The 27,723-nt window shown below is 38.1% G+C and overlaps 1 protein-coding gene across 1 annotated transcript; it reads left to right on the top strand.

The window, feature by feature from the left end:
* The first annotated feature begins 472 nt into the window (after positions 1-472).
* Positions 473-4,141, top strand: LOC118492156. Its single transcript, XM_035989966.1, has 4 exons — positions 473-659; positions 804-1,130; positions 1,196-1,708; positions 3,810-4,141. The coding sequence occupies exons 1-4, from the start codon at positions 473-475 to the stop codon at positions 4,139-4,141; spliced, it is 1,359 nt and encodes a 452-aa protein (XP_035845859.1).
* The last annotated feature ends 23,582 nt before the right edge of the window (positions 4,142-27,723 follow it).

Raw genomic sequence — 27,723 nt, 5'->3', positions numbered from 1 at the left:
ACTAGCCGGGCGTGCGGCTACTTGGTTGGACTCTCAACCAACCGGTACCTTTACCACTTGGGCGGGCCTTCGTCAAGCCTTTTTGAACAAGTATTTCCCGCCTGCTAAAGCCTCACGCCTTCGTGACCAAATTTACTCTTTCCGCATGGAGCCCGACGAGCCTTATTACCTTGCTTGGGAGCATTTCCAAAACCTTTGTGCTCGTTGCTCCCAACATGGTCTTTCCGATTGGGCCCTATGTGAGAAATTCTATAACGGTCTCACCCAAGAGACTCGTGATCGGTTTGATACTATGCGGGGGGGGGGGGGGGGGCATATGATGGGTATTCTTACTGTTGCTGAGTGTTTAGAGCGTTTTGAGGCATTTGCCCAGTCTCAATCTCAATTTTAATCGCGAACCGATCAGCGGTATCAAAGTAGTAATTCGAATAATACTACTAGTGCACCCGCCCGACGGGTGAACCATGTCACCATGGATCCTAGTTTAGCCGCTGTTTTGGAAAACGTGACTAGGGAACTTAAGGAGATTAAGGCTAAGGTAGACAAATGTGAGTTTTGCCGAGGGGGTCACGATACGAGTGCGTGTCCATTGCTAGTTGGTGAGGAGCAAGTTGATTTCGTAGGAGGAGGTTTCGGTAGAGGTCAACCTAATAGGTTTGGTAATAATAATAATTTTGGTTTGGGTTGGCGAAATAATAATAATAATAATAATAATAATAATAATAATAATAATAATAATAATAATAGTAACTTTAATAATAATACCAATTTTCGCTCAAATGGACCCCCTGGTTTTCAAATAGCTCAAAATCCAAATAGGGGTCAAGGTTCACTTTTTGGTGGGGGTTCAAATGGGCAGTTCAACAAGGGGTTCAATGGGCAGGTCAAGGATGGGGGGTCAGGTAGTCAGGTTCAGCCATGTCAAGGTTCAAGTTATGATCTAGGAGGTAGCCTAGAGAGAATGGAAGCTATGATGAGCCAACTAGTTGTTAGGGACCAAACCACCCAAAAGACACTTAGTGAACATGACCTTATGCTTAAGAACCATCAAGCCTCTTTCCAAGACCTCCAAAGGGTCGTAGGTGATATGTCTAGGAAGTTAGAGGAGAGATTGCCCGGTCAGTTTGCGGGTAACACCCTACCAAACCCTAATGCCCATGCTAAAGCCATTACCACTCGTAGTGTAAAACCATAGGGAACCCTAGAGTTGAAGAGAGAGTAGTTGATGAGGATGGGGATATTGTAGACGAGGAGATAGAGATGGAGGCTCCCGGCAAAGTGCAAACGAGGCTAAGCCCAGCAAGTACCGCACAGCCCGGTGAGTCTCAAGGTGAGAAGGAAGTTGAGAAAACGCCCGTAGACATTAGACCTTCACCCCTAGTGGACCATTCGAGAGTCCCGTTCCCTTCACGTCTTAGGAACCAAAAATACTCAAGGGAATACGGGCAATTTTTAGATATCTTCAAGCAATTGAAGATTAATCTTCCTTTCATCGAGGCACTTCAGTCGATGCCTAAGTATGCAAAATTCTTGAAAGATCTTCTTAGGAATAAAGAGAAGTTAGGGGAGTTGTCCAATGTCCCGTTGAATGGAGGGTGTTTCGCCGTTGTGTTAAATAAGCTTCCCGAAAAGCTTACCGATCTCGGTGTTTTCCCTATTCCTTGTCTATTTGGTAGTAATACCAACACTAAAGCTTTAGCCGACTTAGGTGCTAGCATCAATTTGATGCCCTTTTCTCTTTATGAGAAGCTAGACCTGGGAGAGCTTTCACCTACCCGAATGACATTGTCCTTAGCTGATCGGTCCATTAAATACCTTAGGGGCATAGTGTCACGGCCCCCGACCCGGTTTGACCCGTCTCAGGAGCCGCGGGACAGAAATCCTGCGGTATTTTAATTTAGGCGGCAGCGGAAGTCTTTTAAAACAGGATCTTTAGTATTTAAAACTGCTCATTACATAATTTAGGGATAAAACCCAGTAATTTACAATAATGTGATTTCCATGGAAATCTTTATTTTTAAAACATGTTCCTTTATTTATTTACACTGAGCCACTTTTCTAAGCTGGTAGTGCTTCCTGGCACTTTTCTTTGCTCACAACAGATTACCTGAAACATGTTTGAAAAAGGTTTTGTCAGCGGGGAAATACTGAGTGAGTTCATTCAGTTTTTAGGAAATGACCCATAGTTATAAATTACAGCATAAGAGCGATTACAATGGTTTACATCTTTATCTTTATCTGGCTTTCTGCCACAATGGTGACAAGTCACAATGGTGACGATGGTCATACCACTATTAGGTTAATGAACTCTAATAGTGACGTTTCTCCCTAGTAGGTCAATGAACCTAACTGGGAGAAATAGTAATGTGCACAATACCCCACTAACCAATAAATCAAGATATCCACGACTTAGTCCCTGTAACTATAATACTTTGAAAATAATTTGGAGTATCGTAAAACAGTTGATAAAAAGAAGAATGACTCACATTGCAGATTTAACGAGCAGTGTATAAGCCTACTGATTAGCCTTGATTATTTCTAATTTAACAATAATGCACACAAAACAGGATTAGTGATCAATACAGCAGTTACGATAATTTCCCGAGATCAAATACTCGCAATGAATGACCAAGTGCAATACTTCAACTCATTTATCAAAGTGACAAACAACAAAGTATAGTACTTCAACTCGTATATCGAATTATCGACAACGACAAAGTACAATGCTTCGGCTCATTTATCGGATTACCGACAAACGATAAAGCATAGCCCAATGTGGGCGGCACTTAGGCATTCCTTGGATATATTGATCCCGGAAACTGAATCGTAATAGCGATCGAGTAATTACCCTGTTCTGTGGCAGCGATTCGATAATTGTGTGTGTGTGTGTTGGACTGTTTTGCTTATAACTCGATCTACGTAACTCCGATTTTCGTCGTTCAAGTGCCAAATTTCAAGTCCCAACCCCTGCTATTTATACTGAAATTTTGACACCGTCGCGTAGCGCGAGGGGGTACCCCTATAGGCGTCGCGCTACGCGAGTGACCACCCTACTTTCATAGAGTAGCCCTTCATGCATGTAGGCTTGCTGTGTCGACAGTTTTTAAATTTTCGAATTTTATAATTAGTTATGAGGATAATCGTTGGCTAGGGTTTATCCCCCCCTGAGTTTTAGGGGCCCTGATCCTGATTCTGAAAATTCTGAAAATTTTAGGGTTTGCGTAGAATCACTTGGGTGTCTCAATTAGGGTTTTCTTAATAGCTAATTACTATCCTAATTAGGGATTTTAGTGACAGTTGTTACACATAGTTGAGAATTTGCTAGTCAAGGTAGACAAATTTGTGTTTCCCGCCGATTTCGTAATTCTAGATATGGAAGCGGATGAGAGAGTCCCCATTATCCTTGGTCGTCCATTCTTTCGCACCCCCAAAGCACTTATAGATGTTCATGATGGTAAGATCACCCTTAGGGTCAGTGAGGAGAGAGTCACCTTTGAGATAGAGCATTCCATGAACCACCCGAGTGGTTCGGATGACTATAGTGGTCCTTGCCATTCCATCTACTTCTTGAATTCATTCATCTCATGTGTCGATCACTGTTTAGAGTATATCAGTGGTGCGGACTTAGTGGTAGGAGAGAAGGTAGAATAGGAGTTGAAGAGGGTAGAGGAAGTTGAAGAGGGTAGAGGAAGTTGAAGTTGAGGGAATTCCTTTAATTCCCGAAGTCTTAGCCGTTAGTGAGGACACCACCCAACCCCCACCCTTAGAGCTTAAGGTACTTCCATCGCATTTAGAGTATGCTTTCTTAGGGGAAGGTTCCGAGCTACCCGTCATTATATCGTCAAAGTTGGAGGAGAGTGAGAAGTTAAGGTTGTTGGAGGTATTGAGGGCCAACAAAGAGGTCATTGCATGGAGGTTGTCCGACATCAAGGGCATTAGCCCTTCCTATTGCACCCACCGGATACTCATGGAGGATGATTATAAACCGGTGGTGCAACCCCAAAGGCGGCTTAACCCCAACATGCAAGATGTTGTGAAGAAGGAGGTTCTTAAACTCCTAGATGCCGGGATGATATATCCCATTTCCGACTCTCCATGGGTTAGTCCCACACAGAGAAGGGAGGGATCACCGTTGTTATGAATGCTAAGAATGAGATTATCCCTTCACGAATGGTCACGGGTTGGCGCGTGTGCATCGACTACTGAAGGTTGAATGATGCCACCCGAAAAGAGCATTTCCCATTGCCCTTCATCGATCAAATGTTGGAGCGTCTCGCTGGTCAACAATTTTATTGTTTTCTCGACGGCTTTTCCGGGTACTTCCAGATCCCCATCGCACCGGAGGATCAGGATAAGACCACTTTTACATGCCCCTACGGCACCTATGCGTACCGACGCATGCCATTTGGGCTATGTAACGCTCCAGCTACTTTTCAGCGGTGCATGGTTGCCATTATTCAGGACTTGATAGAGAGTTCCATGGAGGTTTTCATGGATGATTTTTCGGTGTATGGTGACTCTTTTGATGCGTGTTTGAAGAATTTAGAGGGGATGTTGAAGCAGTGCGTGGAGACCAAGCTTATGCTAAATTGGGAGAAGTGTCACTTCATGGTGACGGAAGGTATCGTGTTAGGGCATAAGATCTCTAGGGAGGGTATTGAGGTAGATCGTGCGAAAATAGATACCATTAGTAGCTTACCTCCACCCACGAGTATGAAGTCGATTAGGAGTTTCCTAGGGCATGCGGGCTTCTATAGACGCTTTATTAGGGATTTCTCAAAAATCACCCGCCCATGACCCGTTTGCTAGAGAAATATGTTCCTTTCGTCTTCGACGAAGAATGTCTTAAAGCCTTCAACTTTTTGAAGGAACAGCTTGTGAGTGCACCTATTCTTATCTCGCCCGACTGGAGCTTGCCGTTTGAGCTCATGTGCGATGCGAGTGACTATGCCGTTGGAGCGGTTTTAGGACAAAGAAAGGATAAGCACTTCCATCTAATATACTATGCGAGCAAAACGTTAAATGATGCTCAAGAGAACTATACCACCACGGAAAAAGAACTCTTAGCCGTAGTATTTGCTTTCGACAAATTCCGCGCATACCTTGTTCTATCCAAAACCATAGTATTCATCGATCATTCCGCGTTGCGTTTTCTTTTCCAAAAGAAAGACGCTAAACCCCGACTCATTCGGTGGATTCTTTTGCTTAGTGAATTTGATATTGAGATTAGGGACAAGAGAGGGGCCGAAAACGTAGCGGCCGATCATCTATCGCGTCTAGAGGACCACAAGAGAAAAGAGATTCGTGAGGAGGAGATTGGAGACACGTTCCCTCATGAGTCTATAGAGTTTGTTGAGGCCGAGAAAGAAGGATTGCCATGGTTTTGTGACTTAGCGAATTACCTTTCTAGTGGAAATATTATGAGAGGAATGACCACACAACAACGTAGGAAATTCATTAGTGAATAAAGAAAGTATGTGTGGGACGATCCTTTTCTCTTTAGGATAGGAGGAGATAGGGTTCTTAGACGTTGAGTGTCGAGAGAAGAAGGATGGAACATCATCAAACATGTACATGAAGGCCTCACGGGAGGACATCATGGTGCATACGCCACCGCTCAAAAAGTGTTCGATTGTGGTTTCTATTGGCCTACCGTACTTAGAGATGCCGTTGAGTTCGTGAAGACATGTGATGCGTGTCAACGAACCGGCAATATTTCCGCCAAAGATGAGATGCCTCAAAACCCTATCCAAGTGTTGGAGGTTTTTGACGTTTGGGGCATCGATTTCATGGGACTATTTCCCAACTCCAAAGGAAACCGTTACATACTCGTGGCAATTGACTATGTGTCTAAATGGGTTGAGGCTCAAGCTCTTCCCACAAATGAAGCCCGAGTAGTGTTAAAATTCCTTAAAAAGCTCTTTTCCCGATTCGGTACACCAAAAGCCTTAATCAGTGACCGTGGCACTCACTTTTGCAACGCATTGATGGAGAAATTGCTTGCACGCTACGGAGTCACTCATCGTTTGTCTACCGCATATCATCCACAAACTAGTGGACAAGTGGAGAATGCGAATCGCGGTATAAAACGAATCTTAGAGAAAACAGTCGGTAAGAATAGGAAGGATTGGTCCGACAAGCTAGACGATGCACTATGGGCGTCTCGAACCGCCTACAAGACGCCCTTAAGAACCACACCGTTTATGATTGTCTATGGAAAAGCTTGTCACCTTCCCTTAGAGCTAGAGCATAGAGCGCTTTGGGCATTGAAAACCGTTAATCTAGACATGACCGAAGCCGCTAGGAAGCGTTTCTTTCAAATCCATGAGCTTGAGGAGCTTCGGGATGCGGCGTATGCTCGATCGTTAGGAATCAAGGAGAAAACGAAGGTGTTACATGATATGAAGTTGAGAAAAGTGAAGGGGTTTAGCAAGGGAGATAAAGTGCTTCTTTACAACTCAAGGTTGAAGCTATTTGCGGGGAAATTGAAATCGAAGTGGTCGGGAACTTATATGATTCACTACGTGTTTCCGTACGGAGCGGTGGAGATCATGGATGAGACGGATGGCCGTAGTTGGAAGGTGAATTGCCACCGTTTGAAGCACTACATTGGAGGAGCGATAAACAAGAACGAGATGGAGGAAACTCCTCTCGAAATTCCATAAAAAGCCGCCAATTAGTGTTTTGGGATGAACTCCCAAGTGTAGAGTATGTACCGTTTGTAAATTTCGTTAATTTCGTCATTTTTCGTAGTTTTTCGTGTTTGTGTTTCGTGTGTTTGAGAAATTTTGTAGGAAACGTACCATTGAAGAGCTGAATTTGCGGAGAAAACGACGTTCCAGGTAAGTCCCAATACTTAGAAAAAATTTGGGATGGTTTAGGGAAGGATTGGTAACACTTAGAATTTTTTCTAAGGCATAAAACTCAATTTTTTACGAAACCTTCTGTCTAAAAATCGCCTGATTTTTTTTTCTAAAATATAATAATTATGTCATGACAATAAGAAATTTGGAGTACATAAAAACGTAATGTTATTTAATCTAGGTTATAAAAAAAGAAATTATTAGTATTATTATTATTAAAGTTTCATTAGTAAATTGTATTTAAGATTAGATAAATAATATATGATAATAAGAATTTACATCTTAAATACTATACAGCTGAAGTAGATAAGATTTGGTGTAATAGGAAGTCATGGGTTCAATCCCTATAATATGTAAGTTTAGACATTAAAAAAATTATAATACAACTCATGTATGGTTTTTGGTTAAACAAGAAAAGTTTTGTTTATGTTAAGAGTGTTTCTCGTTAGAGTTAGAGCAGGAGAAATCTTGTTCGATGGGGGATAGAATCACGGGGGCTGCTTCGGTGGTGGCTTACAGTGGAATTGGAGACATGAACCATCGACAGAAGTGGAGTTAAATCAGTTGCAGGATTGTCTTCTTTTGATAGATGGGATTCAAGTGCTAGATTCGGCTGATAAGTGGTGTTGGGATACAGTTGATACAGATGGGTTCTCGGTTTCGGATGTCAAGAGATGGATTGATAGTGGTCGGCCAAACATAGACCAAGCGATTTATAGGTGGTGCAAATGGATTCCGATCAAGTGCAGCGTGTTTATGTGGAGAATGCTTATGGATAGGATTCCTACGAAAAAGGCGCTTTCTAGGCGGGATGTCAACTGTGGAGACGGTTTATGCAGTTTTTGTGAGGAGTTTGAGGAGACCGTTGACCATATTTTTACGGCATGTTTGGTTGCTACGGGAGTATGGAACGCGATAGCTAGATGGGTTGGTCTCCCTCAGTTCTACTTCTTTTTGGTGGCGGATATCCTCCATATGGAGTATACTTCTTCTTGGTCTAAGGAGAAGAAGACGGCGCTTCATGGGGTGCTGGTGATCTCTTGTTGGAGGATATGGAGGGCTAGGAATGAGAGGATATTCAAGAACGAAAGGCGGACCGTTGTTGATATTGTGGCGGACATTAAAGCTTTGGGTTTCTTATGGTTTTCTAGTAGGTATAAAAAGGGATTGGTGGGTTGGATGGATTGGAAAAATTTCTCTTTTGATGTAATGTAACTTTGGTTTTGAGTGTCTCCGTCTTGGAGATTTCCCGTCGTTTTTGGTGTTTTATGAAGTTCGCCTTTCAAAAAAAAAAAAAAGCTAACAAAAAAAAAATAATAATAAGCGCACACATATATTCAAATGAAAAGATAACTAGTATTAACGACCCCCGCGTTGCGGCGGGGTCGAACGCCAATGCCACACTACTATCAGCGACCACCAACAATGAAGTTGCAGCGTGTTAATACGAATAAATTAAAACGAAACGTAAAACATATAAAAAAATAACTAAGTCGATCTAGGATCCGAGCGTTACGATTAACCTGTCAAACGGAAAAAATAGACAACGTAAAATCGATTAACCACACACGCACGTTGCGCCGTGTTAACTCACAAAATTATTTATAGTACTTAAATGAAATACAATTTTTTCTTTAGTGGATACAACCCACTAAGAATTATGTGACAAATCATAATGCATAAATATGTTGCAAATTATATACCCCCATGTTGTGGTGGAGGCGTAAAACCGTGCTAAGTAGCTCCAATATTATATCACCGTGAACGGCCATCAACACAAAAAAGGTTCGTTTAAAAAAAGAAATAAAAAATGAAATATAAAACCAAACGAAAAGTAGACGATGAAACAATGTTGAACCAATCACTCTAAATGTAAAAATAGAAAACAATAACTAAGTTGTTCTAGAACCGCGCGTTGTGACGGCTTGTTGTATAGGAAAACTACGCGTAAAAACATTGAATCATACACGCACGTTGTAGCATGTTAACTCGCAAAATTAAATTTGACCAAAACATGATACAAAAAATTTGTATGGGTTAAAAGTGATTCTAACCAATCACTTTATATGTTTTACATTTTAAAGATAAAAGAACAAAAATATAAGTACAACTCATGAAACTTATGGTACAACCCTTGATGTCAACATATGTTAAGTACAACCCATGAAACATATAATACAACCCTTGATGCCAACATGTGTTTCAAATTGATATTATATATAAATAATAGAATCAAAATTTTTAACTGAATAATAGAATCATTTTTTTAATAAGGGGATAATATCCACCCTAAATGGTTTAGTCATCAACACCACGTGGCATGCAGCAATCCTTTTATGAAGTCTTGGGTCTAACACCTCAACACTTAAAACATTAGGCACCAAGAAATAAAGGGTATAAAAGTCAGAACAAAATCTCTAAATTTTACCATCTCACTTCCGTTTAATTCTCTCACTCTAAAATTATATATTCTGGCAAAATCGACTTTCTTGCAAACGTTGACAAAGAAGGTACAGTAAGTTATGAATTAAATTTAATTTAATTGTTATTATTCCCATGTACAGATAATATATAATAAGTTAATAACAAAACCAAGCTCTATATAATTTTGTAAACTACTGATCTATGCTAGTTATGTTCTAAATAAAATTACAACTACTTTTTAAGAAAATATGTTTTATTATGTAGTAAAGATGGGTATAAAATATTTTATAATAATGTTTATTTTGAATTGGAATCATATACAATGTTATTAAAAACAAAAATAATTATTTGCTATAGATAAACGGAATTTAAAATATTATATTTTAGCAAATTATATGTACGTTTTCAAATAAAAAGCTTAAACAAGTAACTATATTTTATAACCTACCAAATAAAACAATATTGGATTTTGTACAAGTTGTAAACTAATTCCTACTAATGAATTATTAAACAATATTATGAATATAAATTTACAGATTATTTGAGTCTGTATTTAGATGAATTTAACAAGTAAACAAAAGAAATTGGCATTTCTAAATATAAAAAAACAACAATATTGTAGGATTTCGCGGTTGTCTAGACGTAATCTGTTATCTCAGTTTGTGATCATCGCTTAAGGTACGGATAGAATCCTTTCCTTCAATGCATGTCATTTGGCCTTCGGGCATCTTATTCCTGATTTTTAAATTATGCAATAAGTTTATATTATAAAAATGTTACGAGTTTACAAAGTTTACGTGTTTATAAATGTACAAGCTTAAGATTATGTACATGTATTGTGTTACCCAAGTCAGTCCCTTTTCTGTGAGGATGACCACAGACCCATCATTGTGGCATAAAATGATGTGGCACCATCTATGACGGTGAGTTGAGTTCACGGCGTCTCTTCTGTTTCAGTCTACGGACTTCTGTTCAGAGGCGTATGGATCGATCCTAGGAAAAAGTAATTAAAGTCTGATATCTGGTGAATGGTCGGTGTGATTTTCCCACACTCCATTCATGTCTGGATACATGGGCTAGCTACTCTGTATCAACCTCTGTAATAAAATCAACCTTCTGGACTTCGGGTAAATCTGTATATCATATTCTGATAGTATTTGTTTAATATATTTTGAATTATGAAAACTTAGCCGTTTTGCTAAAACTAAGGATTTTTGAAGAACTTAGTTTTTTTTTCTCAAATAAAATAAGCCTTTTTGTTTCCCTCTACCCGCGCACTAGGCAAAACTTTCAAATTTTGCTCAGACGTACGTTTTTGTGTTTTCTTCTTTACGTCAAGTTATCAAGACAATTTGGGACGGGATACAGAAGAGTGCTCGAGTATATGAAAACGACATCGTAGAAATAAATGTATTAAATTAGATATCCTATTTCCATTGAGTTGTTATGCCTTGTAACACTTTCAAGTATAAATGGAATTATGTTTTTGATCTGACTCTGTAATAGTGACACGTCGACCCGTTCCGGGTTGGGGTGTTACAGTTATGGTATCAGAGCAAAGGCTCTTTCATGTAGAAAACTTAAACATAAGTTAAGACCTGTGAGATAATGGGTAGATGTGGGCTAGGAAATCTAATCTTCCGCTAAATCATTATCGTCATCCTTATGTATTTTTTTTCCTCTCAGATGTCTCGTCCAAGTCACTCCCGTCAGAAATCAAAGTCTTCTAAACGACGAAGCTTTGACAAGGCATTTCAACGTGCTTTCGAAAAGATGCTTCCTAATATTCTACAAACTTTCGATCAACATATTCATGATCAGGAGAATAACGTAACGCCTCCACCACCTCCACCTCCACCTTCTCCGCCTCCACGTTCTCCCACGCCTCCTCCATTACCTCCATCGTTTCCACCACACATCTCACCACCCAAAAACGATGTATCGTATAACAACACGACTATGTCCCCATCTGTCGACATCTACACTTGGCTCGCAAGATTCCAAAAGCCGAAACCACGTTCATTCAGTTCTGCGACTGTTCTAGTAGAGGCACAAAACTGGATAAACCATATCGAAAAGATTTTTGAAGTTATGGGGGTCGGTGATGAGTTCAAAGCAAGGCTAGCTACATATAAGTTAGAAGATGATGCCCAAAGTTGGTGGGGAACCGTCAAGCATGCACGATGAGGAGATTTTTATGTGGCTACACTTTCGTGGAATGATTTCAAAACTTTGTTTTATCAACAGTAATTCCCTTCTGCCCGTAGAGGAGAATATGAGCGCACGTACACATCTATTAAACAAAGGGAAGATGAGCCTATGGTCGAGTTTATGGCTCGATTCACAAGATTGGCTAGTTTCATGGGACCCGCTGCCGGAACCCCAATAATGCAAGCCGACAAACTAAAATGGGCGATATGTGAAAAGATCAAGTGGTTAATTGTAAATCAGGAATTTAAGGATATCATAGAGGTTGCAAATGTTGTACAGAATTTGGAAATAGCAAACAAAGACATGAAGCTACAATATGACGAGATTCACAAGAAGAACCAAACCTCATCCACTAGAGATCACAAGCCCCCTTTCAATCAAAACAATAACACCCAAAACTGGCAACAAACACATCAGAACCATAAAACTTCTAATCATCCTTATCAAACCAATCATAAGTCTCCAAACCAAAACCAAAACCACTCTAGTCCGTTATGCAACACCTGTGGGAAATTTCATAAAGGTGTTTGTTTCAAGGCCACAGGTAATTGCTTCAGGTGTGGACAATCTGATCACATGGTTAAAAACTGCCCTAAGCCGCAAGGATATGTTATCGGAAATTATGTTGAGCCCGCCAGTGTTGTACCACGCACAACTGGCGGAAGGGTATTCGCTTTAACCACCGACATTGCATCAACGGAAGCGGAGCTAGCAAAGAAACGTCTTAAGCATCATGAATTGATTGGTCAAGAACCTTGAAAGAAGACGAGAAGTTTTCACTCCGCCATGTTTGAAAAATGCAACAAGTATAATCCTATCCTAGAAAACTACACATCTATTATCTATAGAGATAACCATATCATCTAATCATATGTATGTATCGTTAGAAAATCTGGTTTAAGTTTATGCTAAGTTATGTTTCCCTAAAACACATGTGTTATCTAAAACCATGTTACCAGCGGCATATATAAAATAATAATCAGTTGTTTACTTAATATGTTATGACTATATATATGTATCAATTTCAAGGACGAAATTTTTTTAAGAGGGATAGATTTGTAATACCCTGATTTTTTTCCTAAAATATAATAATTATGTCATGACAATAAGAACTTTGAAGTACATAAAAATGTAATGTTATTTAATCTAGGTTATAAAAAAAGAAGTTATTATTATTATTATTATTATTAAAGTTTTATTAGTAAATTGTATTTAAGATTAGATAAATAATATATGATAATAAGAATTTACATCTTAAATATTATACAGCCGAAGTAGATAAGATTTGGGGTAATAGGAAGTCATGGGTTCAATCCCTATAGTATGCAAGTTTAGACATTAAAAAAATTATAATACAACTCATGTATGGTTCTTTGGTTAAACAAGAAAAGTTTTGTTAATGTTAAGCGTGTTTCTCGTTAGGTAACAAAAAAAAAAAACAAACACACACATATATTCAACTAGTAAATTACCCGTCGCGCGTTGCGGCGACGTACCCGATTCGAATCTGAACTACGTTTATGTTGAAACATATTATAGATGAGAAGTATTGACTAAGTCAAAACATATTATAGATGAAAAAGCATTGACTAAGTCGAATTGGCTATTCAGTGCCAAGTTTTCATCATGGTTATACTTAGAGGATCTGATGAGCAAACCTCTTACAATCTCATATAAATGATTCAAAATAAAAAGTGTACATGTATACATTGGATGCAGGTTGTAACAAACCTTGAAATTGAAGCATAAATCTGAAATAAAGTTGTAACGAACCTAAGAGTTCCAATTGAATATCCATCGGGAAAGGGGCGTATATAAACATCGAAAGCAAAATTGAAACTTTACAAATTAGCAACACAAACAGCCCAGGAGGCAAAAAGCAGTGCAGAAGTTAATTTTCATTAGCAATATTACCTGATACTTCAGAATCATCTTTGCCATTTTCAGCAATATCAATCTACAGGAACAGGTCACATTAAGGAAAGTTGTATTAAACATATTGTATTCTCAACTTCTGCTACTGCAGGAGATGACAATGTACCTTATGAAATTGACACTGATCTTGATGACAAAGTGAATGTGAATGTAAGTGTGACAAATTGCATTAAAACCTGTTGTACGTATATTGAATAGAAGAAAGTAAATGGTGGAATAACAATTACGTTTCTAAAATGCATATAACATACTTTATAAATACTTTTGTTAGTTGTATTCTTAAATGCACTAATATATGATAATCCAGTATATAATCATCGTATAAGATAATTACTAAATCAGACCTTTTTTGTTATGGAAAATAATTATATTTCGAAGAAAAAAAGAGAGTAAGGTTTAATATTACTTTGCACGCCATAGGGGTTTTTGTGTCGTACAGTCCCTGTAGATAATGCTCCTTGTGGTGTGTTAGTTAATTATAATGCTCCTCGAGGCTTTCTAAAAGTGAATAGGTACACGCCCGAATTTGTTAAAGAGCATATGCGTTAGTGATCAACAAATGCTACAGTTACAGAGAAAGAGGCAATTGGTGCACCTTAAAGAGAATGTTTAAACAAAACAAAAACAATATGTAGGGCAATCGATATTCCCGGCAAAAATGGTGCAAATGGAAAGTTCTCCTGGTGCTGCAAACTGAACAACAACAACCACATAGCATATAGTCGTATAAAAGTAATGGGCACATAAATTAAAGACCAAAAACTATTTGATTAAGTAAGATCTATTTTCACTTCGAGATTCAGAAACTCTATTACCTGAAATCATGAAGTCAGATTTAAAATCATTTACAAAAGTCATGGCCTTCCCATTTAATAATAACAATAATAAAAATAAAACCGCCAACAACAACACACTTTCAATAGAAATTTTAAATATGTAAATCATCTTCATTTCTAAATCAAATATCTACCAATGATTGGAACCCGTGAGAAGTAACATATAACATAAAATGAAACGAAATGTACCATATGATAAACTGATTGGTTTTCATAAGTAGCTACAATTTACATAATTCGGGCTTGTAAAAGCTGACCTGTTACCCTCACATACTGAACAAACGACCGAAGGAAGCTCAACGGTTTCAGAATTTATAATATCCACCGGCAAGGATTCCCTACACAACCATAAGCCCATGAAGGCATAAACATGTATAAATTAATTCAATCGTTAATGATGCGTGTGTAGTGTAATATATTTTAGATGTATATTTTAAGCCCTTTTTACACTTTTAGCCAAGTTTTAAATTTATAAAACACGATATTTACTAACACTAAACACACATATGGGCAAGTGCACCCATCGTGGACGTAGTATAGTGTTGGTAAGATACCGAGGTCGTCCAAGGACACAAGAGCTTTTAGTACCGGTTTATCCTCAACGTCTAATCAAATAAAAAATGTTAGAAAAGATTTTTAAACTAAGAAAATAAAAACTAACTAAATGCTGAAAATAAAATAAAAATAAAAACAGATAGACAAGATGAATCACTTGGATCCGACTCGTGTATTAGTATAACCTTTGATTATTTTCGCACTTTTGCACTTGTTTAAGAGATTATCTTAGTTATTGTAGTAGGGCCCTCTTTTGAAGGCGACGTTACCCTCAACCCAGTAGTTTGAGTCAGCAAGGATACAATCCTAAAGGGTCGGATTATTGAAAGATAATGAATTAAGTTATTAATGCAAATTATGGTAGGCCCCTCTTTTGGAGGTGACGTTACCCTCGACTAAGTAGTCTGAGTCAGCAGGGATACAGTCCTAAATAGTCGGGTTATAGTATTAATAGTAGTTAACTTATGAGGGGGTCAAAGAGTTTGGATCCCCGCCATCCAATACCTATGGGCATTGAAGGAGATCCTACTAAATTTGACCCAGGTCCCTTGCAGGACCTCTAACGCTGAACAAGGGCAAGACCCTTACCAAACCGTTCCCTTAACCCCCGACCAGGTAGCCAACATACCTCCATATAGACCGTGGAGATATGAATGGTGAAAATCTTTTATTTTATATAGACAGTAAAATAATGCCAAGACACCACGGACAAACGATAAGGAAAGATCACCTTCAACATAAGCAACTAGTTATTAAAGTCATTAATACAAAACCAAATAAAAAGTGCAAAAGATTAAAAATAAAAAGTATTATACTAAACACTTGTCTTCACCAAGTGATGCAAGAGACTTAGGCAAACATGACCTTGATTGTCAAGAACTCTTACGATCAATCTTGGATCCCGAGACGACTCACACACTCTATGATGGACAATGGATGATGGTGGTGGATGATGGTGTTGTGATGGTGGTGGGTGGTGGATGAAGTGTGAGAGAGGTGGTGTGCCAAGGGGTGAGTTGCAATGAAACCAAGCACTCCTATTTATAGGCTGAACAGAAGGCTGGGCACGGCCCCGTGTCCGCTGGACACGGCCCCGTGCCTGTCTGACACTCTCTCTCTTCATTAATTGTAATTCACAATTACAATTAATGCGCTTGCTGTACTTTCGCCACGCCCCCGTGTTCACTGGGCATGGCCCTGTGGTGGGCAATAGAAGCTTCTATAGGTTTGTCTTTTCTGCTGCTTCTTGGGCACGGCCCCGTGCTGGCTGAGCACGGGGCGTGTTCAGTCTTCTGCCTTCTCTATTTTGCTTGGGAGGATGCTGTTGAGGGGTCGGGCAATCCACTTATGTTCCTTTTCTTGTATTTATGTTAGATTTAGCTGTCTTTTTGCTTCTTTTGTGAATTTGAGCTCATTTAATCCTGAAAATACAAAAGGAAGACAAAAACACTCTTTTTCCAACATTAGTACTTAAAAAGGGTTAGTTTTATGCCTCATTTGATGTAATTTATATGTTGCATTTTACACACATCAGTTAACGTGTGTATATATACATGTTAACAATAACAACATAGCATTACTGGAAAAGCACAACAGATTCAAATGTCCAGTCTCTTTGTAAATTTTACCTTGGTAAAGCTGGGTGAATTAAATAGTAAGCGTTCGAAACCACCTTTGCCATCGTCGATCTGTCGAAAATCAAAACATGCAACCATGGGAGTATATTAGTAGAATAGTAGACGCCAAAGAAGATTCACGCAATATATCCTGAAAAGTCTCGATGCGTTGTTCTCGTACCATAAATACCAACAATTTCATTGACAATTATTTGTTATAACTTGTATTTTGTCTAAGAAATCTAATTGACTTGCATCAGTAGTTCTGATGGTGTTATCAGTAGAAAATTGGGCTTGTGTAACTGGTTCTTGATAAGGCACATGTGGTTTAAGTCTTGATAGGGGATTTATTACACTACCATCACAGGGGATTTATTACACTACCATCACTACAATTCATAACATTATAATCTTCATTAACAACAAAAGCTCACGTTTTTTTCTCTGTGATTTTAACAAACACATAGCATTTAATGCATAGAAGTATTAAAAGAAAGTATATATGTATTCCTTAAAGGTGAACCCGATGAAGTCACATCAAATCCCATAGATGGCTTTTGTTGATACTGTTGTTATAGATGTTGGTTATGATGTGCAATTTGAAACTCGCCCCGACCTTCCGATGACACACGATTAGGATTCTCAGTGATCGCATCTTTAGAAACAACCGGCGCACCGACAATGACCGTCGTTACCCACAAATGGCACCAAAAATGTAAAGAAGGTGCAATTTAAGAGTTTGAATAGAAAAATTACCAAACGTTAAAAAACTACCTTCAAAACCCACCACCACCACGACGTCAAACCACCACTCATCATCGCCCTCGCCGTTGAACCAACCACCAAACCCTCACTACTAACAACACTCTCCGTACATCGCCGTCGGAACCCTAGTCTCGGAAAAACAAAAAACCACAAAAACATAGTACCGCCACCATCTTCATTGTTACCCTTGTTCTCCTGAGCAGAACGGCCAGCCGGAGGCGATGCCGAAACACCTTCATCATCGTTGTAACTCTCTCTAGCTCTCTATAGTGTTTTGACTTTTGAGTTGCCTGGTTGAAATGACGGGCGGTGATCTAACACATGGTAGAAGAATACAAAAGGTACAATAATATAACTTAACATACAACTAACCTAAGCAAGAAATACAATGAAAGCACAATGTACAACCGTTGAATGCTTACAATTGTTACAAATTAGAGTATATATAAATTGAAAAGATAATAATAGAATCAAATTTTTTAATTGAATAATAGAATCATTTTTTTAATGAGGGGATAATATCCACCCTAAATGGTTTAGTCATCAACACCACGCGTCATGCATCAATCCTTTTATGAAGCCTTGGGTCTAAGAGCATTCACATCCAAGGAACTAATTATGTGTGTGTTGTTTTTAAAATATAAAGAGTATAAAAAATGGTTGTGAGTGGAGGAGAGAGAAAATGTTACTATTCATCTGTATATTTGGGGGGCACTGTTCACCCCCTATAATTTTTTAATATATTTTGAAAGTGATTGTGAGTGGAGGAGAGAGAAAAAGTAATGATAAAGGTATAAAAAATATTATTTAATTGAAAATGAGAGAGAAAATGTAGTGTTTTTTAGTCTAATTTAAGGTGAGAATATGATGAATTGGATGTGAATGCTCTAACACCTCAACACTTAAAACCTTAGGGACCAAGAAATACAGGGTATAAAAGTCAGAACAAAATCTCTAAATTTTACCATCTCACTTCTGTTTAATTCTCTCACTATAAAATTGTATTCTGGCAAAATCGACTTTCTCGCAAATTGTATTCTTGTATCTGGTGAATGGTCGGTGTGATTTGCCCACACTCCATTCATGTCTGGATACATGGGCTAGCTACCCTGTATCAAACTCTGTAATAAAATCAACCTTCTGGACTTCGGGTAAATCTGTATATCATATTCTGATAGTATTTGTTTAATATATTTTGAATTATGAATACTTAGCCATTTTGCTAAAACTAAAGATTTTTGAAGAACTTAGTTTTTTTCTCAAATAAAATAAGCCTTTTTGTTTCCCTCTATCCGCGCACTGGGCAAAACTTTCAAATTTTGCTCAGACGTACGTTTTTGTGTTTTCTTCTTTACGTCAGGTCATCAAAACAATTTGGGACGGGATACAGAAAAGTGCTCGAGTATATGAAAAAGACATCGTAGAAATAAATGTATTAAATTAGATATCCTATTTCCATTGAGTTGTTATGCCTTGTACCACTTTCAAGTATAAATGGAATTATGTTTTTGATCTGACTTTGTAATAGTGACACGTCGACCTGTTCCGGGTTGGGGTGTTACAACGCCACCACAAAATAACATCACGGTGGTGCAGCGCCACCCCTAGGGTCAACAAAAACCATTCTTGAACCCCCATAAGTTGAACCCTTATACTTGAACCATGTCGTGGCGCTACGCCACGACGAACCCTTATACTTCACCTAACCCCTTTTCTTCCTCACCCCACCGCCGATAACCCTTCACCCACCATATCCCACCGATTCCCACCATAAACTCCACCGTTTTCCTCCATCCGACCACCCTTGTGACCGGTTTTCTTCACCTAACAAAACCCATTAACAAGATTCACCTTTCAACCGTCATATCACTCCGAATCGGGACCCACAAGTTCACAAACATCCTTCCTTTTTCTTGCAAATCGGACACTCAGGTATGTTTACTTGCAATTCTCTCTTGTGTCTATTGATTAGGTTATTTGTGTTAGGCTTTAGGTCAGTTGGGTCGGTTCTGGCTCGTGTCAGGTCCGAAGTGAGCCACACAGTCTATGTGTCTTCGAGTCGTCTTGTGTCAGTCCTTGTTGAGTCAGGTTCGAGTCAGTTCTGTAGTCGAGTATGTGTTTGGGTCCGTAGGTCAGGGGTCGAGTGTTGTCGAGTCTTGTTGATTGATGATTATGTCGAGTCAGTTTTGTGTCCTTTATGAGGGTCGGTTAAGTGGTCTTAGTCCGTGTCGCGTTAACTTTGGATGCTACTTTGTTATGACATAACTTAGTCGAGTTAACTTAGGTTAGTTTTGGCTCTGTTTGAGTACACGGTCAGGTGGTGGGAGTTGTATTTGGTAGTCTTGTACTTGGTTTTGATCCTCATTTGTTGGTCTGTACTGATATTGACACACGTTAAACAGGTTGGTTAGGGAGGTTGGGTTGGTTGATGTTGAAACTGATGATATTTTGATATATATTATGATATGTTTTGCTAGTTTGTGATGTTGATTGATAGGTTGATGTTTAGCCGCTTTCGTTCGCGTATCCGAGATTAGGAGTTGTTTGCTGAGCGCGTATCGAATTGGAGGACTTATGTGGAAACGACTGGCACTTTGACAGTCTCACATACTCAGCTAAGTCGTTTCCCTTTTTGTTGTTGTATTTTATTTATTTATTTCGGTTGCAGTCTTTATTTTTAGGTAGTAGTTGAGTTGTATTTTCGTTCTTGCATTAGGGACAATGCAATCTCTAAGTGTGGGGATGGGATACATGTAAATAATCAAGTCTTAAATATGAAAAATACAAAGAAATTAAAAAAAAAATCCAAAAAAATCGAAAAATCAGAAAAATGTCATTTGAAATGAGAAGTTTGCATAAATAAAACGGAAAATGATAGAAAAGATAAATTTTTGCTCGGGGTCAAATAATAATAATAATAAGAGATTAAATAAATCGAGCTTGCGTCTAGTTAGGGATGTGTGGATAGGCCCGTGTTTGGTTTTAAGTCCCTTTGAGTTAATACACCTTAATTGTCGGTCTATTAGTGGGTTTTCGCCTGGGAGATATGGGAAATTGAAACTGCCGATAATAGTATAAGGGACATCGTTATAAGTTAAAACCGTTAGAGTTTGTGATCATGCGAAAAAAATAATAAAATAATGAGCTAGAAACTAAATGAAAGTAGCGCATTTCTATGTAGTCTGGGTTGGAGATAGTGACTTTACAACCGGATTACCGCTAGGATGTGTGAATCGACATTGCAAAGAAAAGAAAAAGTACCGAAGCCTTAGTAATCCGAGTTGGGGATAGCGACTCTATAGCCGGATTGCCTCTTGGTTAGGGAAAGCAACGTCTACGCTCATTGAGAGAAAAAAAAAGAAGAAAAGCAATGAAAAAAATGGAAAAAGAAAAGAAAAAAATGGATTGTAAACTCTCTTGGTTTTGATATAAGACGGTTGGGAATTGGTCCAGTGATCGTTCCTTTAGTTCTATAAGCTTGAGGTGGGAGTAGGTGGACTGTAGATTCTAGCGTGAGGCCCTAGGTAGACTGACCGCACTTAAATTAAAATCACATGATAAGGGCTTGAGATTGGACTTGGGTTTAAGGGGACAAGTATATTCGCAATCGCGGCTAACACAAGCTTTGGTTTTAATAAAATATACATATGATTTTAACCCGAGTGATTATTTATCTCTGATTCGTTGCATAATTCTTCTTTGAGGACGAAAAAAGAGTAAGTGTGGGGATATTTGATGTATTGCAAAATAGATCCTTTATTCGTGTATAATTTGTATAGATTTCCATTATTTTTAGTTCCGTTTTAGTTAGAATAGGCATACTATTGATTAAATTGCGTTTTCCAGGTCTTGGTACTGAATATTGCTGAAAATGGAGTGAAAACGAGCCAAAATGCTGAATGTCAAGTCCTGGAACAAAGTGGAAAAAGAGTTGGAATTATTTGAAGTTTTTGAGAATTGGAGCTGGGAATTGTACGCAACATTATGTGGAATTTGTGCAGTGGCGTCGCGCCACGGCAAAAAATGATCATGGTCGCGTGGCGCTAGCATTTAACAAATAAAATCTGAATTTTATTATCGTTGCGCTACGCCACGAGTAAGGGTAATACCCATCGCGTGACGCGACGGGGTTATATTACGGCTGAAATTCGTTACGAGCTGGGGTTTCTTATAAAAACTCAAGAAACCTAGTCATTTAACCCTAATTACGAATTGGAGCAATCTTGGGCGATTTTGAGAGCTTGGTTTGAGCACTATCGGAGATCTTAAAGCATACGAATCAGTGGTATGAGTTCGGGACGAAGGATCGAAGACTATACGGGTTTTCTAGTTCTTTGTTTTTTTATTTTCATCACGAAACTTGTTATCATGAATTCTTTGTTGAACTTCTTTGATTTGTTTTCGTTTATGAACATGATCGGCTAAACATTCAAGCCACCTAGACTTAGTTGAATGGATTGAATAAAGTTTTTACCGTTTTCGTTATTTTCATGAATGTTATGGATTGATTGTGTGTAGTAAAGAGTTTGTTTTATTGACTTGATGCGCATGCGTACTTTAATTTGGTTTATTATTGCCATTTGCTTCGTATGATTCTTAGTGACGGTCTTTATCACATAATAGAGTCGTGCTAGGGTTTTAGATTTTGGTGAGTGTCTACATCACATAATAAATCTTAACTCTTTAGGGTGGAATTGGCCAATAACCCCTAGAAGTAATTGTTAGTAATTTGCTAGGTTTTAGTGTTCTGCTAGTCCTTATAGCTGGAAGGTGCGGGGCTGTTGATAGGTCTTACCCAGCGAATTGCTTTAGACAGTCCTTGGAAAAGGTCATGAATTTAGTTGCCCCGTCGGTTTATTAGTCTATCAAGTCAAGTTAAATAATCCAAACTACCCTAGATCTATGATTGGAAAAGAGTAGGTCAACATTAGGGTACTTAGACAATAATTAGATGCTAGTGCATATGTCTGTTGACTTCGTCTTGTATCGAGTCATGTAATAGAATAGATAGACCAGGACACGTTGTTCGAGAAAAACAGGAAACAGGTCTGAACCAGCCACCTCGCACGAGGTGACAAGTTCGTGCGACCTGGCCAGGTCGTGCGACCTGGACCAGATCGTGTGAAGCTGGTTCGTGCGACCTGGGTTTCCTATAAATAGTGGGTCTTGTGTCTTTATTTGTAACTTTCTGATTCCGGTGGCGAAGCTCTGCCGAAGTGTCGCTAGCTCGTGTAACTGTGTCAAATCAATACAATCGACATTTAATCTACTTCTAAGTGTAAATTAAGCTGCAATGAAGATCAAATCAATGAATTCCACCTCTGATTTGGTCTAGAACTCTTCTGATCGACTCATTTGATTGAATTCCCGATCCTACAAGTGGTATCAGAGCTCAGGAGGAAGAGTTCTTACCATTTCAGCTTGTTTTCACAGATAAAATCTGATTTCTACTCATTTCTACTCATTTTTCTACACTTTTTCATCAAATTTACCAATATTTCACGGTTGAAATGATCTGATTTTGACATATAACACGTAAAACACTGTTTTAAACAATCCGTAAACAAATCAGAACCTAATTCAACCTAAAACTTGATAAAATTGACCAGATCGCGTGAAACACTTGTCAGATCGTTCGAGATACTGTCAGGTCGTTTGAAATTATCCTTCAGGTCGTACGGAGTGGTTAAAAGATCTTCAGGTCGCGTGAAAATTTGTTCAGGTCGTTTGAAGGTGAACCAGGTCGCACGGTTTGACATCATTTTAGGTCGCACGGATTGAGATTAGATCCAGATCGTGTGAGTTGGGTCCAGGTCGTACGATTTGAACAACTCAGGTCGCACGAGTTGAATTCCAGATCGTTTGAAAACTCATATCGTTTGAAAAGTCTGTTATTGGGAACTTTTTATACCGAAACATGGACAACAAATTTTATAATGCCCTGCCCCGGGTACTCCTGTTACTGTTGCTCAGAACGTAAACATGGAAAATGAAACTGGAACGTTACAGAAACCCCCAAAGCTGATGAACATTGAAGAATATTACAGTTGGCAATAACGATTCGAAAACTGGGTTCAAGCAAACCATTTAAGGTCTTGGGAGTGTATTAAAACTAAGTATGTTCGACCTCGTTCTGATGTGGGAGTTATAAAGATTATTTCTGAATTTTCGGATAAAGAGAAAGATATGTACAAGGCAGAAAAAATGATGATCAGTTTACTTCAACAAGCTGTGATTTTCGTATTACTTCAACATGATGGTAGTACACGTTCGATTTGGGAAGCACTTCGCACAAAATTCGAAGGAAGTACAGAGATGATCAAGAATAAAAAATCATTATTAAAGAAAGAATTTGAATTGTTTTCAAGTTTGCCGGGTGAAACTACAAAGACTCTTATTGAGAGATATTGTCATTTAGTGCGTTCAATGACTCGATTGGATATCAATAAAGACCGAGAGGAATGGGTTGAAAAATTAGCTGATGCTTTACCTCAAAATGAATGGGGTACATATCTTATGATTTTGAAGAATATCGGGGAGTATGATAGATTGTCAATTGCTCAATTCATTGAAAAACTTGAAGGACAAGATCTTGAACAACAAAAGATCGCTCGAATGAACAATTCAAGTGGTCAACAAGATATCAAGATGTATTTCAAAGGTAATGTTCAAAATGTTGAAGCTAGTCCAAAGATCCAGACCGCTTTCAGCGCAGAAAACTCATCCGGATCACTCAATCAAAATTCAATCAACAACAGTGGTTTTTCTTAATATCCGAGTGTTAATCCAAATGTTTCAACTTCAAATTATCAGTCTCAAAGCTCAAACAATGGTAATGGTCACGTGCTACAATGCAACATCGCGTTGCATCTTCAGAACAGTCAGAATTTCTCTGAAGAAGTCGCTAAAGGTCATATGGCATTACTTGTTACCGTGTTAGAATCATATGAGAGTTTGGTTGCGGGAAGAATCGGAAATCCTATGTTAACAAAAGAGTATTACGATCAGATTGATGCTGAAGAAATGGAGCTAATGGATATTAAGTGGTGTTTAGCAAGTGTGTTGAGGAGAGCTGAGAAATTTAAGCAGATTACCGGAAGAGATGACTTACGTGATGCTAATGTTTCTACTTTAGGTTTTGATAAGTCTAAAGTTACTTGTTTTCGATGCAGGGAAAAAGGACATTTCAAGAGGGAATGTACCAACTGAGAAGCAGGTGGAGCTCAGAATCCTTTCGGGAACAATGAATATTATCGGAAAGCAATATATCATCAAGTAGCTCAACAACCGTCATCATCTCGTACTATATCGATTGAAGATGGAAAGAAGAAAGCTTGTATTACTATGCCTCCAGATCAAGAAGATGAAAGATTGCCAGAGGGATTTAGCTGGGACAAATATATTCCGGCTGAAAGTAACTCAAAGTTTAGAGCATTTGTTGCACAGATCATTCAAGATCCAGAGTTGATGAAAGAATGGATGGATGTGTTTGCAAATGATGAGAAAAGTCAAGATGGAGAGTCTATTTCTTCAGAAGATAGTTCAGAAAAGACACCGGTCTTTGATCAATCATCAATTGATAACAGTGACAATGATGAAGAATTTAAACAAATAAACATTGGTAAAACTCATCTATCTCCTGAAAGTTTCAAATTTTATTTTGCAGATAAATTGGAGAAGCTAAAGGAGAAACGAGCAGCAAAAGAAAAGAAAGAGGTAAAATGTGAGAATGTTGCTCAGGAAGAGAAGTATGAACAGAGTGAAGAAGTTAAAGCTGTTGAGAAGATTGTTGAGATTGAAAAGATTGTAGAGGTCACAAAACCTTGTCTGAAATGTTTGGAACCATGCAAACATTGTGAAGAGAAAGATAAGAAGTATAGTGAGCTAGACAAGATGAAAGAAAAATTGTTGTTTGATCTTAAGTATGTGAAAGAATCTTATGATGTGTTGAACAGAACAGTCAACCAGTTGGAAAAGACAAACTCAGAAAGGGAAGATGCTTTGACAATGATGAATGCAGTGATGATGTCTAAGTAGAAGGCCATCAATCACTATATTGATGAATGTGCAAAGTTGAAGCAAGAATTAGAGACTGAAAAGATTGAGAATGAAAGAATCAGACGATTGCTAATGAGTTACTCAAGTTCTGATTACTTGATTGATAGAATCTATCCGACAGTAGCAGGTTTTGAAGCTTTTCAAGATAAGAAGTCGGAAGATACGGATACAGGGGCAAGTTCTGACGAAGAGAAAAAGAGCTCATTCTGGAAGCAATCAAACAAAGCGTTTCTTGCAGAAAAACAGAAACATGAGAAGAATGAAGCTAATCAGAAAAAGGAGACAAGAACTTGTTACCGATGCAAAAAAGTTGGTCATATTGCTTGGAACTGTCCAAAGGCAACCAACACACAACAGGGAGTGTCTTCTAAACTCAAAGAAAAAGTTGTTGATAAAACTGAACCACCAACTGAAAAATTCAAAGTGTTTAAAAATTCTACATTTGAAGTTGGTGAGAGTTCAAGATGTTTTTACAAAAGAAGAGTGAATCTTAACAACCAAACGTGGGTTGCTAAGAAATCAGAGGTTAAATCTGGCGATGAATCTGTTTCTTCGGAAGCAAATGAGCCACTTTCTGGCGATGAATCTGACTCGTCAAAGTCAGAGGAGCCACCAGTTGATCTAAAAAGAGAAAATTCAGTTCCGCCAATGGATAACGCAAACTTTCCACCATTCGGACTGAAAATTTAAAACAAAAAGTTGGAAAAGTAGAGATTTCGAATCAATTCTATTCTGAAAGAAAGAATTTGATGTCGAAAGAACGTTTAATGGCAAAGTGAAACATATTTTTGGAAAAATGGTCGATGGAAGGGCCAAAGGGGTAAAAGAATTTTATGAAGCAAAAAGGAATGTTCAAAGACCAAGTGAAATTGAACAGGTTACACCCAAAGTTGGTCAAGCTTGGGTGACTGTATTCTTTGCTTAAAAATCCTGACTTACCGGAACTCCCAGGTTGGTAATTGGGGAGTAGGAATCGGCATGTTTCTTATAAATGAAAAATGTTTGTGTGAAAAAATCTACAAGTGATTGTTTTTATAAGTGGTTAATCAAGGTCATTAAGTTGAACTTGATTTAACTTTCATACAAGTGGTTAAAGAAAAGGAAAAGTAAACTTACAAATGGTAATTTGGAAAACAATGTGATGAAACCCCATGTTTGTGAAATGACCAACAAATCTAATTTTCCGGAAAAACCATTTTGATTAAAACAAACTTAAGTGTTTTGAAATCTTAATGGGAAAATCGTTTGTTGTCAGGGGGAGTTCTGATTGTTTAAGTCAAAAGAATGGAGAATTGAAGCAATTCACATCATGTTTGTCATTTTATTTGTACAGTTTATTGCTTTTATTTTCAAATTTTCCCAGAAAATCAAAAATTGAAACATATTTTTTATTTTAGGGGGAGTAAAAAAATTAGAAATTTTGAAAATTTGAAAAATCCAAAAACATTGAAAAATCAAAAATGAGTTTTGTTATAAAAAAGAGGAGATGATAGTACATCAGTGGACTATCACAACATGCTAAAGAAATAGAAAGTCAAAATGTTTTTAAACAAGTCTTACTGATGATGTGCCAGTAGACTTCGCACGACTAGTAGATTGAATTTGAGATATAAACCTAAATATCAATTGATGTGTGTGTAGTGTAATATATTTTTATAATATAATTAAGTCCTTTTTTACACCTTTAGCCAAGTTTTAAATTTATAAAACACGATATTTACTAACACTAAACACACATATGGGCAAGTGCACCCATCGTGGACGTAGTATAGTGTTGGTAAGATACCGAGGTCGTCCAAGGACACAAGAGCTTTTAATACCGGTTTATCCTCAACGTCTAATCAAATCAAAAAGTTAGAAAAATGATTTTAAACTAAGAAAATAAAAACTAACTAAATGCTGAAAAAATAAAAATAAAATAAAAACAGATAGACAAGATGAATCACTTGGATCCGACTCGTGTATTAGTATAACCTTTGATTACTTTCGCACTTTTGCACTTGTTTAAGAGATTATCTTAATTATTGTAGTAGGCTCCTCTTTTGAAGGCGACGTTACCCTCAACCCAGTAGTTTGAGTCAACAAGGATACAATCCTAAAAGGTTGGATTATTGGAAGATAATGAATTAAGTTATTAATGCAAATTATGGTAGGCCCCGCTTTTGGCGGTGACGTTACCCTCGACTAAGTAGTCTGAGTCAGCAGGGATACAGTCCTAAATAGTCGGGTTATAGTATTAATAGTAGTTAACTTATGAGGGGGTCAAAGAGTTTGGATCCCCGCCATCCAATACCTATGGGCATTGAAGGAGATCCTACTAAATTTGACCCAGGTCCCTTGCAGGACCTCTAAACGTTGAACAAGGGCAAGACCCTTACCAAACCGTTCCCTTAACCCCCGACCAGGTAGCCAACATACCTCCATATAGACCGTGGAGATATGAATGGTGAAAATCTTTTA

Source organism: Helianthus annuus, chromosome 5 (assembly GCF_002127325.2).
Source record: "Helianthus annuus cultivar XRQ/B chromosome 5, HanXRQr2.0-SUNRISE, whole genome shotgun sequence".
NCBI classification, from domain to species: Eukaryota; Viridiplantae; Streptophyta; class Magnoliopsida; order Asterales; family Asteraceae; genus Helianthus; species Helianthus annuus.
Note: the sequence above shows the minus strand (reverse complement) of the source record. Positions and strands in the feature narration are given on the sequence as shown.

Bases quoted from the DNA above. Each gene is read 5' to 3' on its own strand.
- LOC118492156 (XM_035989966.1), top strand. From the start codon at position 473: ATGGATCCTAGTTTAGCCGCTGTTTTGGAAAACGTGACTAGGGAACTT. The intron at 1,131-1,195 runs GTAACACCCTAC...GTAAAACCATAG, and splicing joins ATTGCCCGGTCAGTTTGCGG to GGAACCCTAGAGTTGAAGAG. The intron at 1,709-3,809 runs GTGCTAGCATCA...ATGCTTTCTTAG, and splicing joins TAAAGCTTTAGCCGACTTAG to GGGAAGGTTCCGAGCTACCC.